The sequence below is a fragment of the Gasterosteus aculeatus genome, chromosome 15, assembly GCF_964276395.1.
Source record: "Gasterosteus aculeatus chromosome 15, fGasAcu3.hap1.1, whole genome shotgun sequence".
NCBI lineage: Eukaryota > Metazoa > Chordata > Actinopteri > Perciformes > Gasterosteidae > Gasterosteus > Gasterosteus aculeatus.
The window spans coordinates 9,833,175-9,845,807 of record NC_135703.1 but is presented as its reverse complement, the minus strand read 5'-3'; the positions used below and the strand labels follow the sequence as shown (position 1 = coordinate 9,845,807).

General features: G+C 45.3%; 1 protein-coding gene across 1 annotated transcript in view; it reads right to left on the bottom strand.

The window, feature by feature from the left end:
* Positions 1-12,633, bottom strand: part of myo10l1 (myosin X, like 1) — a 33,931-nt gene that overhangs the window by 6,566 nt on the left and 14,732 nt on the right. Inside the window, exons 4-34 of the mRNA XM_040199672.2 lie at positions 12,301-12,488; positions 11,491-11,625; positions 11,009-11,133; positions 10,866-10,879; positions 10,672-10,756; positions 10,328-10,434; positions 9,627-9,756; positions 9,427-9,545; positions 9,200-9,346; positions 9,011-9,111; positions 8,633-8,699; positions 8,304-8,396; positions 8,139-8,207; positions 7,962-8,044; positions 6,056-6,158; positions 5,674-5,754; positions 5,449-5,573; positions 5,213-5,336; positions 4,996-5,102; positions 4,580-4,886; positions 3,614-4,474; positions 3,324-3,447; positions 3,073-3,211; positions 2,285-2,389; positions 2,096-2,191; positions 1,903-1,996; positions 1,236-1,291; positions 971-1,113; positions 655-849; positions 365-522; positions 152-272 (exon numbers count right to left, since the gene is read on the bottom strand). Coding sequence (XP_040055606.2) covers positions 152-272; positions 365-522; positions 655-849; positions 971-1,113; positions 1,236-1,291; positions 1,903-1,996; positions 2,096-2,191; positions 2,285-2,389; positions 3,073-3,211; positions 3,324-3,447; positions 3,614-4,474; positions 4,580-4,886; positions 4,996-5,102; positions 5,213-5,336; positions 5,449-5,573; positions 5,674-5,754; positions 6,056-6,158; positions 7,962-8,044; positions 8,139-8,207; positions 8,304-8,396; positions 8,633-8,699; positions 9,011-9,111; positions 9,200-9,346; positions 9,427-9,545; positions 9,627-9,756; positions 10,328-10,434; positions 10,672-10,756; positions 10,866-10,879; positions 11,009-11,133; positions 11,491-11,625; positions 12,301-12,488 — 4,402 coding nt within the window. The remainder of the gene's footprint in view (positions 1-151; positions 273-364; positions 523-654; positions 850-970; positions 1,114-1,235; positions 1,292-1,902; positions 1,997-2,095; positions 2,192-2,284; positions 2,390-3,072; positions 3,212-3,323; positions 3,448-3,613; positions 4,475-4,579; positions 4,887-4,995; positions 5,103-5,212; positions 5,337-5,448; positions 5,574-5,673; positions 5,755-6,055; positions 6,159-7,961; positions 8,045-8,138; positions 8,208-8,303; positions 8,397-8,632; positions 8,700-9,010; positions 9,112-9,199; positions 9,347-9,426; positions 9,546-9,626; positions 9,757-10,327; positions 10,435-10,671; positions 10,757-10,865; positions 10,880-11,008; positions 11,134-11,490; positions 11,626-12,300; positions 12,489-12,633) is intronic.

Here is a 12,633-nt window from a genome sequence, read left to right as displayed (position 1 = left end):
ATCATATATATTTAGTTCAACTGAAATGTTCTGGTTTGACCCGCAGAGGGCAGTACGACGTATGGGAGCTTTAATGCACACAAAATGTGAAAGGAAGAAGACAAGGAATGAACAAAAGAAGAACATTTGCTCTTTTTAGAGTTTTACTTACGGCTGGTGACTTCTCCGTAAGGGAGCGGCAGCAGAGGGGCGTGCAGAGGATGCTGAGTGTATCTGAGGATGGGATTCCTCCTGTACATCTGCTCCACGATGTCCGGGTTCACACTGTTCTCCTGAGAGGACGAGAAGACGTCAAATCCCACTTTGGAGCAAGTGTGCGGTGACTGGTTTTAAAATGCTCCCTTAATAGGCACGCGTGTTCTACCTTGATGTCTCTGATGAGCTGCAGAGTCGGGGTTTCTATGGGGGTCTTACTGTCTATGACTCCCTGTACGGCAGCTGTCCACCTCATGGCCTCATTCAGCATCTTGGTGTAGAGGCGGTACGAGTGCTTCCTCCCGTACACAATGACGTTCCAGTAACCTGCAAAATGAGGAGGCAAGTCGCCAATGTAAAAGCAGAATTATATAACATGTAGTCTCAAACCTCCAACGTCTAATCCCCGATTAAGCCTGACCCCTTTTTTTAATTTTCCCGTCACTTGTCTTCCCCCACCTGTCTCCCTGTGCACTCGCTCATCGGGCTGAATGACGGAGCAGAGGGAGTTTAGGACCAGAGTTCCCATCTTGGAGGAGGTTCGCTCTGAGCTCTTGTAGTAATCCAGGGAGTTGTGGGTCAAAACAAACCAGCGCTTCTTCAGCTTCAGGGAGGTGCTTTTAGAATTTGTCTTCATCTCCTTTTGAAGCCAGCCTGAAAGGTAACAAATCGGAAGGAAAAGATCTATGTGGTCTACATGTATACCTGACACTATGTTACGTGGTTTATAACCAGTCAACATTTTATTATTAAAAGTGGTGGAATGAGTCTCGACCTCTGACGAGGAACTCTTGTCCGTCTATCCTGGCGTCTCCTTTGGGTTTCTGCAGCAGACTGATCCAGTGATGCATCTCCTCCGGCGTGTCGCTATTGCAGTGGATCACACGGTTGGCCGTAATGATGACGAAAGAGTTGGGCCTGCGAAGGTCAAATTATGTGTTTGTTTTCTTCAGAGAAACGCCACAATATTCTTCAGGACACACAACAACACACAACGTGAATCAGCGGTTTATTTTTGTTGAAATATTGGTACGACTTACCGATCAGGGTTGTCTGAAGCACAAACAGAGTCTATCAGTCCCACATCAAGGGTTCCCTTCAGGACGAAAGGAGGACGAGAAGAGTTTAAATGTAAATTATTGGTGCACTATTCTGCTACAGTGACCTTCTTTTTTACTTTTGTGCCTCATTTTTAAAAGGTTGCTTTTGCTGTCCCAATGGACACAAATATTGGTGTAAAAAAACTATATATTGATATTTATATTGAAAAAATACATTGATATTTCCAAATTATTCTTGTATGTACAGAAACCGCCTGTGAAAGCACTTTGTACTTCACTTTGTGCTGCAATATTCCCACTGCTGATGCGGTGACGGTTTGAAATTATCCTGATGCCAATAAGTGTGATGCAGCGAGGAGTTTAACAACTGCTTGGATGGAATGTGAACGCTGAGTGGGAGATGCAACGTCATCTTTGAAAACAGAGGCGCGCTTTCACCTCAGTGCGGCGTGTTTGTACATTCCTCGCCATGCCTTTATGCACACATTGCAAGACAAATACCCCTGAAGTATGTGCAAAAGCGTTAGTACATGAGGGCATCAGACCCTTTAGGTACAAAACACACCGTGGTGAGATAAAAATCAGTGACAGAATATTCAATTCAACACATAACGAGTTGCTTGCATGCTGTTTTTTGGGGACTGACCACAGCGTTCTTCGGGTTGGCCTGTTCATGGGACATCTCCATCAGCTGCTCAGGAGTGCACACGCGCACTTTACTGAGCACGTTAAACCATCCACTGCACAGAAAGACACAGAAGTCATTAAACGTTTGTATACACAAATCTAATAAGAAAGCAGAGAAAGTATCTACAAAATGGCTCAAGCCTCCACCACACCTTGCATCCTCTGGTGACTCAGCAAACACCTGATAGGTCCTCTCATCTGTCACAAGGTTCAGAGCGTTCTCCTTTTCATGATTATTCACTATCTCCCTGTAAATGCGCGGAAAGCACACCTCTCAGACATGCAATTGTAGTATAGAAACACAACGTGTGTGTGTGTGTGCGTGTGTGTGTTTTTCCTACTTGGCAGCTCGGATGTCGATGGTTCCCTTCAGCTTCTCCTCGCTGTCGTTCTCGTAGTACATCAGTTTGCTGTCCCTCAGGACAAACCAGCGCATCTTCCAGTTTCTGAGGCAGAGCACTCAATTAAAACACAGGCCAAGACATCCGATATAGAAGTGTGTCACCGGTCTATCTGACTTTATAACTGATGCATGCACGTATTTGACTTAATGTCCATCTAGAATAAAAAGTAAATAGGCTGTTTACATGTATAGACGGGTAAAGGTAACTATAAACTGAATCTATGTTAAGCTTTTTTTCTTTCACTTACAGTATAACAATTAGAAGAATTAGGATTTCTTAATGTTCAAAATAAAACATAAAACATTGATAGAGGATAACTAATTTAAATATTGTTTTATAGTTTTTTATCCTGATTTTGTTTGATCTTTTATTCATTTTTTATGCCCATTTTATGTCCTGCTCCCTCGTTTGATTGAATTTGTCCTTTTTCTAAGAAAATTTGCAGTTTTATCCGAGTTGTTTTTATGACAGAATAAAATTGAACCACGCTTGAATTATCCTCTTTTTTTCTTTTTCTTTCTTTTTTGGGAGAGAGATTTGCTTGACAGGGGGATTGAAGTCTTCCAGCACTGCAGAAGACTAAAAGCATTGGGTTAAACAAAAACGTGATCCCAAACACCTCAACAGGACACAAGGACTTTTTCAACACAAGACAGATGGTCATTCACATTCAAATTGTACAGAAAAAAAGCATGCAGGCTGCACTCAGTAACAACTACAACAACCTCCGTGAGAGAGTGGAGAGGCCTCCTCCCTTCTTGTAGAGCCAGCCGGACTTCAGAGACTCCTGTTTGGACCGGAACCACATGAAGGTTTCATCCTTCAGCACACACCAACGCCTCCTCCATGGGATCATCAGACCAGCTGAAGGAGTAGAGAATTTAATTACTCACATGAAAACATGTTTAAAAACCGAAGAAGGTGGAGATGAATTAGATCGTACAAGTTTAAAGTGTAGGGGGGAAAAAAGCCCCACCTTTCATGTATAGGTAGCCGTGGAAATATGGTGGTCCATTTCCATTGAGCAGGGTCACTCTGCCATTGGTCACTTCTTCATCGGTGTCCATCATGCCGTCATGCTCATCGTCACTGTCTGCATACTGCAACACCATGACACCAATTGTTAATCACATATAATTGCTTAGAAAAGAAAACGTGCATTGCATTATGAGATTTTTGAGTAAATGTTTAAAAATTTAGCTGCAGAGCTGCTCATACATATCTGCGTGCACGCGTGTGAGGATGCGTGTGAGTGTGTGTCCTCACGGAGTCGGAGCTGCCTCTGTAGGACTCGACGCTGGCGTTGGTGCAGGTCGACTTCCTCGGGTGCTCTTCGTCTGTCACCGCGGCGCTCCCGCGGTTGCTCCCGGATACGGAGCTGTCGTCTCCGGCATTGACGGACCCCTCCTCCTCCTCCTGGTCGTAGTCTGACTCGGTGTCGGCCGGCATGCTGTAGATGGGCTCCTCGCCGTCCCCCAGGCTTTCCACCATGCTCACCTTTCTCTCCGCGTCTGCCTTGCCTCCATCTTTGATCTCTCCCCCTCCTTGGGGAGGTTGCGGCGGCGGAGGATGAGGGACGGGAGAGCCGTCTCCAGCCGGGGCAAGAGGAGGAGGGGGAGGAATTCCAGCAACAGGCGCAAGGCCGTCTGTGAGCAGGGGAGGCGGAGGAGCTGCAACGGGGGGCACTGTGCCCTCCGCAAAAGCAGGTGGAGGAGGAGGAAGGTGCGCAAATATGTCCTGATCGAGAGGCGCGTCCGTCTCGGCAGGAGGTGGGAAGTCGGGCAGAGGGATGCACTCCTCCTCAGCGTGGAAGCCCTCGTCCACCTCCTCCTCTTTTGACGCACCCCGGGTGGCACTCGGCGTTTTCGGAACTTTCGCCTCCGCAGCGGGCTTGGCCGCGGCTGCTCCGAGCAAAGGGTCCACGCCTCCGAAGTTCAGGAGGTCGATGAGCTCCGTGGCCTTGCGCGACGCCTCCTTCTTCATTCGCTTGAGCTCGGCGTCCCGGCGCAGTTGAAGCTCCTGTTTGGAGGACTCGCACAGCTGGGACACCTCGTCCTCTCTCTTCTTCTGCAAGCGCTCGATCTCTCGCTCCAGCTGCAGGATGTCCTCCATCTGCCGGGCCTCATCCTGGACAGGAGGAGGGAAGAGAAAGGCCAGTTTGAGCCCCAACATTTCATTCATTGGGAGAAGGATGAGATGCAAAACGAAGTGTAGTTAAGGGAAAAAACACACTGAAGAACCAGCGCTTTCCTCCGACGATTTAGCCTTCTCCGCTCCTTCACTCGCTGCCTCCTGCTCCCCGTCGCCCGTCTTCTTTTTCTCCTCGTCCTCCTTCTCTTCTTTCTTCTTCTCTTTTTCCTCGCTCTTCTGCTCCTCCTCTCGGAGTTTTCGAACTCGCGTACGCGCCACCTGACCTCGCCGGTGCCTCTGCAGCACCAGCGTGGCCTTCCGCTGCTTCACGAAGCGCCTGCGTTGGATGTGCTTCCTGAAGTGCTTCTGCAGGGTGACGACGCTGGCGCGCACACGCTTGAAGTGCTTCCTGTGGAACACAAAAAGGGGGATAAAACATACATAATAGTGCATAAGAAATGGCACACAACATGGTACGGGTACGCCAACGGGTTTAGCTCCTATTAGGAGCGTCTTACTTGGCAGAGAAAGTGAGGAGGTGGGCTCGGATAACCATGGCAGCTTTGCGTCGGACTTCATCTCTGTCTTTCTCTAAATGCTGCTCAAGAGACTCTTTCATGAACACCTAGAAAACAAAAGTTAAATCAAAATGAACCACGGATTGTTTCCTTCCAAACGTCTGTACTTAGCTTCATGATGTTTGAATAAGTGTTGCCAAAGACCCCTGAATCTTACCTTGGTCTTCCCCAACTGCCACTCTTTCTTGGTCTTGTCGTATTTGAAGAGAAGGTCTGTGCTTCTCTTTTTATCATCTCCTGCTGCCACTGCTGTTGATTTCTCTTTATGAATAGTTTTATACCTGGCAGGCAGAAAGGAAAGAGGACATATTGTGATCCCGGCAAAAAAGGGGACACACACACACACACACCTGAGATAAAACATAAGATGAAGGCAGATTTACAGACGCATACCGAGAGAAGAAATCCTTAAAAGTTCTGCGGACGGGGAAACCAGCCCGACGGATCTTCACAGTCTCCAACATCCCAGAATACCTCAGCTGGTTCAGGACAACTGCCGGGTTGAACACACTTGGATTCTACAAGGAAAATAATCCAGATTATTTCATTTTGAACTTCCTTGGGTGAGATATCAGCGTTATTGTGAATTTGAGAAGTGATGAAAAGAGACCGACTGACCTTTTCCATGTTGGGTTTGATGCAACGAATGAAGAAAGGGTTGGACACACTCAGAGTGGCCATGAGAGCATGAAGGGAATCCTGAGACAGAGAGGGGAAGATAATGAAACATGAGTTTCTCTCCCATGGCCAAAATGAGTACAGCAACTCCTTTAATGATCATTGCATGAGAGAGTAACAAGCTTGTATGTCTCAAAAAGGCAACAACTCGTTAATATCAATTGAGTAACAAATTAATTAAAGATTAAAGAAATGCATGAATTCAGACTCCAGTTTAAATGTAAGGATTTTCAGAAATATTGACACTTTAAATCAAATCACTCATGTTATATGTAACTTTTTCCTTTGTGTTGAATCATCTTAAACTGCTTGCATCACTCACCCTGAACTGGGAGCTCACGGTGGGTTTGCGTCTGGCCGTTCCCATCTTTTCCTCATTGTTCCTGCTGCCAACCTTCTCAAACAAGTCGTAGATGAAATCCAGTCTGAGAGGCAACACGAACACGATTGATTACACACACAAACAAACAGCGTCTACTACTGAGACAAGCACTTAAAACGGTTGCCATAAAGTATTATGCCATAAAGTATTCCCCTCACTCCCTGAAGCATTGTGCTGACCAGCTGTCTCCGGTGTTCACTGACATCTTCAACACCTCCCTGGAGACATGCCACGTACCAGCCTGCTTCAAGGCCTCCACCATAATCCCTGTCCCCAAGAAGCCCAGGATCACAGGACTCAATGACTACAGGCCCGTCGCCCTGACCTCTGTAGTCATGAAGTCTTTTGAACGGCTAGTCCTGACCCACCTGAAGTCCCTCACCGACCCCCTCCTGGACCCCCTGCAGTTCGCCTACAGAGCCAACAGGTCTGTGGACGATGCTGTCAACATGGCCCTCCACTACATCCTCCAGCAACTGGACTCCCCAGGAACCTACGCCAGGATCCTGTTTGTGGACTTCAGCTCTGCTTTCAACACCATCATCCCGTCTCTGCTGCAGGACAAACTCTCCCAGCTGCACGTGCCCGACTCCACCTGCAAGTGGATCACAGACTTCCTGTCTGACAGGAAGCAGCACGTGAAGCTGGGGAAACATGTCTCAGCCTCTCGGACCATCAGCACCGGTTCCCCCCAAGGCTGGGTTCTCTCCCCTCTGCTCTTCTCCCTGTACACCAACAGCTGCACCTCCAGCCAACAGTCCGTCAAGCTCCTGAAGTTCGCGGATGACATTGGACTAATCTCTGGTGGGGACGAGTCCGCCTACAGGTGGGAGTCTGACCATCTGGTGTCGTGGTGCAGTCAGAACAACCTGGAGCTCAACGCTCTAAAGACAGTGGAGATGGTTGTGGATTTCCGGCGGAACAGAGCCCCACCCTCCCCCATCACCCTGTGTGACTCCCCCGTCACTATTGTGGATTCCTTCCGTTTCCTGGGCTCCATCATCACCCAGGACCTCAAGTGGGAGCTGAACATCAGCTCCATCACCAAGAAGGCTCAGCAGAGGTTGTTCTTCCTGAGGCAGCTGAAGAAACTCAACCTGCCAAAGACGATGATGGTCCACTTCTACACGGCCATCATCGAGTCCATCCTCTGCTCCTCCATCACCGTCTGGTACGCTGCAGCCACAGCCAAGGACAAGGGCAGGCTGCAGCGTGTCATCCGCTCTGCAGAGAGGGTGATCGGCTGCAATCTGCCGTCCCTGCAGGACTTGTTCGCTTCCAGGTCTCTGAAGCGAGCTAAAAAGATCGCGGCCGACCCCTCCCACCCCGGACAAAAACTGTTTGTGCCCCTTCCATCTGGCAGGAGGCTGAGGTCCATCAGCACTACGACCTCCCGCCACACGAACAGTTTCTCCCCGTCGGCAGTCGGGCTCATCAACAGAGCCCGGTCCCCCACTGCCTGACTATAACACTCCACCGGTCACTCCCCCTCATACTGCACATGCCACTTTAACTGCAATTCATCACTTTATTGTCACTTTGTCTCTTGTCTGTTACTTGTTTGTTAGTGCACTTTATGCTTAATATTTTTCTTCTTTACTTTTTAATATTTAAATTTTTTTAACTTTATTCTCTTGTTTTATACTAACCCTTAGCCTTATTCTACTAACCCATTGCATTAGCATTTCATTCCACTTTATTTTATTACTTGTGCACTGTTGTCTTGTCTGTCTACTGTCGCGCACTAATCGCCAAGACAAATTCCTTGTATGTTTGACATATTTTGGCTAATAAATGTTTCCTGATTCCTGATTCCTGATTAATTGAATAAACTTTAATGTCCTGCCTGCTGTCCTTGAGCATGTTTAGGATGTCATCTCTGAAGGTATCTCTGTTCTTCTCCAGTATCCCTTTGACATCATACAGGACCTGCAAAAGACAAATAGGTTCATCATAGATCTCAGAGACAGTGCAATTAAAAATACGGTATGTCTATATGAAGGAAAAGTGTTACATCACTCACCTCCCCGGCATAATGTTTAATTCCAAACTGATGGTCAGCAAGTCTGGGCTTGACGTAGTAAGGGTTTGTCTGCATAAGAACAGGAATACGGCACAAAAAATGAAATATAGCGTGACGTTTAGTATCAACAGGAGCTCAACATTTTTTTTTTAACTGAAGACCCACTGAATGTCTGCTGTGCAACTTCTCCAGCAGAGTGAAGTCTGTTCCTTTGGGAAATCGACTCTCTTCATTGACCAGTGCCAACAAGCCCAGTTTCTAGGAGAGGGGGTAAAGTAAAACGTATCAGTGCATCAGCACCACTTCCTAAGACATTAGTCCCATGTGAGTGGATAAGCTTCTGGGAGGCATGTGAGGCGTCTCGCTCAGCCTTTATTCTAACTGACTTCCACCAAACTTGAGAGAGAATTGAGAGAATGCTGTTAAGTTGCTGCTTCAAGGACTTTGAAACACCCAATGCTCTAACTGCCATTATCACGCCTGCCACTAACTACCTTCTCTATAAGGTCGAGACACTCTGCATTGTCCATCCAGTCTATGGCGTCCCACTGGACACCTTCCCTGTGGAGTGAGAAGTAAACCCAAACAGTTAGTGTGCACAAAGAAAATGAAGTGTGTGGTATTCAATCAATACAAATAAAAAACTTACAAAAAAGGTTGCATGGTATGAATGTAACAGCTACTCTGTAGCTTCTGTCTCACCACTTCTTAAAACTCACTTTTATTGAAAAACCTTAATTAAATTTGACGAAAAGTTTATCCCGCTTTGGTTTTAATTTTCAATATTTTTTTTCTATTATATTCTTTCCATCACATTTAAATTATTCCTCTAATATAAGCTTCAAGTGTGCATACTGTATGCAGCAGATCACCTGTTGTACTCCAGCTGCTCCAGGGAGAAGATATGCTTGTTGAAGTACTCCTGCAATTTCTCGTTGGCATAGTTAATGTTAAACTGCTCAAACCGATTCACCTGTAAGCAAACACACATATTTCCAACAGATCTGCATGTCTGGAATGAGTGAAAACTGCTTCAATACTAAACAGTTCAAGGCTCTGACCTCAAAGTTCTCAAAGCCAAAGATGTCAAGGATGCCGATGGATTTAAAGTTTTCCTTCCCTTTGATCTTCTGATTAATCTTCAGGATGATCCAGGAAAAACACTGGGAATATAACGCCATGGCAACAGAATCCCGGGAATCCACGGCCTGTAGGGATCAGAGAGCATGAGAGTGTGTCGGGAAGTGCCAGGGGGAGAACAACAGTTTGCATGTATGTGTATGCTGACCTGCTCTATAGTGAGCGGCGAGCAGATTTCCTCTCCTCTGAGGATTATGGAGCGCTGAGTCATGACTTCAGACAGCTGGAAGGCATCCAGGCCCAGCAGCTCACTGGCATTAGTGACCACTGAAAGATGGACAGAGATGCGTTTCACTAAGGCAACGTATTCTTCTGAGTTTTCCTTTCCCCCCCTTGCTTTACACTGACCTTGCTTGGTGGTGATCTGGGCCCCACCTGCAGTCATGAACTCAACATTTCCCAGCTGTAAGACTCCTGACAGCAGCTTAAACATGTCTCTGATCTCCTCGTCAGTGAACTGTAGCACCTTCAGCGCCTCCTACGCACAGAAAAGGGGATTAGGTGCCACCAACATGAGAGGGGCTTTTAACAGCGATTGCAAAGATAAAAATGTATATGTTATGGACTCTGAATAAATACACTGACTTAGAGGGGTTTGGTGAATGGAGTTCATCAAGACATAAATCATTTTTACCTCAAGATACAACTCCAGAAGAAGACACTTCAACATCTAAGACGGGTTGCAGACTTTGGGACATTCTAGTAACATCTTGTCCATTAGTTGCATTTTGTGATTTTATGTTGTGCTATTTGCAGGGTGGAAACATAGTATCGTATTTACTGGGTTTCTTTCTATAACATGCAGACATCTTAATCGAAATCAAAGTAACATTACAGTGCAAAAATGTAATGTTAGAAGGTAATAATCAGTTTAACTAACGCACTTGGACAGCTATTGTATAGTGTGGCTAGTGCAAACTTAGAAAATCAGGTCAGATTACAAAGATTATTCATATGTATAGTTTTTAGTCTGATCATTTCTGCCTCTAGAGCAGCGTGAGAGCAGGTGAAATGTTTGTAAAACGAAGAAAGGACTCTGTCCCACTGACCATAACACTATTATACAGTTCTTTGTCATTCAGGCTCTTGTCCTTCAGACATCCTGATTGGCTGAGGTAGTGGAAAGATTCGGGAGGGTCCTCCAGGAAGTAGAGGCCTTATGGAGAAAATATAATACAACGTCAATAGGGTGAGATTGGAAGAGATGCACATTGAGATATTTACCTGCAACTATATAGATGTTACCTGGAGAGATTGTAGTGAACTTATAGAAACATGCTTTAACCGATTATAACAGTATGTAACAGATCTTTCTGTATCGTCAGTCTGTTGTTAATGTATCCTAAACACTGTTTCACATATGATATTTGAACATTTGTACTTGTTTCATTACCTTTATGTTCTTTGTTAGCTCCTGCCAGCAGAGCGTAGAAGATGTGGTAGTTTCGTTCTCCGGGGTTCTGTCGCACAACTCGGTTCTGTAGGAAAATCATTGCAGCAAAGCCAACATTAACATTTCCCTTTGATTCACAAAGCAACACCCCCATTTATTTTAACTTAATATGAGGCAGCTGCAGACGTGGTTACCTTTTCCAGTAAATCTAAAGGGTAACGAGTCAAGGAAACAACACATACTCCTTTAGCATAGCTTGTTATTCATTGATAAAAGAGCAGAAATTCAGGTGTATCTGATTTAAATACACATATTTTGTACATAAATATGAGGATACAGTCAATGACGCAGCCTCCTTGGATGTTGCCGCCCTCAGAGAAGTGAAGTTGGATGAATTTCCCAAAGCGACTGGAGTTGTTGTTGTAAACGGTTTTAGCATTTCCAAATGCTTCCATGATCGGACTGCACAGAGAGTAAAAAACCTGCAGTTAGTGCATTACATGTTATGCTGTATGCAGCTGTATAGAATATAATTCACCCAGCAAGGTCTGTGAGGGCCCTTCATTACATGTTCCGCCAAAACAAGATTATTCTCTAACTTATCTATGGAGAACCGCCATAGTTTAATCGCACCCAATATAAATATTTGTACAAATTAAAACTTGTGATATGGTTCTCAGTCCTTGATATTTTATTTTACAAAAAATGACATTTGTATGTGAATTACTTTAGACTCCACAGGGACTTGTCCCAAAATACTTTTAAACAGTTCTTTCAATAACGGAAAAGGAACGAGAAATTGATTTTGCTCCTCGGTACCTGCTCTGTACAATGGCCTGCTCCACCCGTGTACTTTTCTCCGATGGAGGAGTCCCAGCTGAGTTCTGACTCATCACCGACAGGAACTGAAGCAACAGTTTGGTGCTCTCTGTTTTTCCAGCCCCTGATTCACCACTGAGGTACACACACACACACACACACACACACACACACACAATTTAATGAAATACGCCGCGTCCCTCAACTGGTCCGGCTGTCTAATTGATATAAAGGTCCGATAGATATTGCATTAACTCCTAGTCTATCAATCAGGATATGAAAATAGACTGAGTCTGAATGTTGTTACAATCCTGATGAGATGTGTGAGCATGTTATCAGATTAGCCAAGCAGGCCAGGAACCAATAACTTCACCCAGTGGTATTTTGTTATTACAATCAAGCAATTCCAGTTATTGATTCCACTGTCAAGGCAGATTCAACCTCTATTACATCCTCAATATTTGTTATTTAAGATTAAGTCTGCATGCTAAGCTATGGTAAAGAAAATAAGGCAGATACAAAGTACCAGTCGAAAGTTTGGACACACTTTCTAAGTGTACCTTTACAAAGACATTTAAAAAATGCATGCACAACCCTGGGTAAGTAGGACAGTAGGAATTGTATTTTCTAAATACAGAATTTCCCTTTGGCCTAATGGATGTTTAGGCTGCTCAGTCCCCCCGTGAAACAGAATGTAATAAACGGTTTGACTGGTGGCTTGGGAGACTCACAGATGGACAAAGTCTGAATTGAAGTTAAACCAGAAGGTTAAATCATAAATAAATTCCCTCCTCCATGCCTGAAACTCACCTGATGAGGACACATTGGCTGTCGTGGCGTTTCCAGATGCAGCGGTAGCATTCATTGGCCACAGCAAAGATGTGCGGTGGGAGCTCCCCTATGTGGTGCTTAGAGTACAGGTCCACCCTCTCTGGGTCGTACAGACCTGCGATCTGCTTGTAGGGGTTGACAGCTGCCAGGATACTGCCGATATTAGTCTGAAAAGAGCAAAGAGGCAACAATTTAGCTTTGTCTTTTGTTTTGTTTTTGTTTATTTTCTTTTTTCTCCCACTTCACTCTGTTTCAAACATGCACATTTAACATGCATCCAAGCGATAAAAGGAGGGTGGCTGGATTTCAATG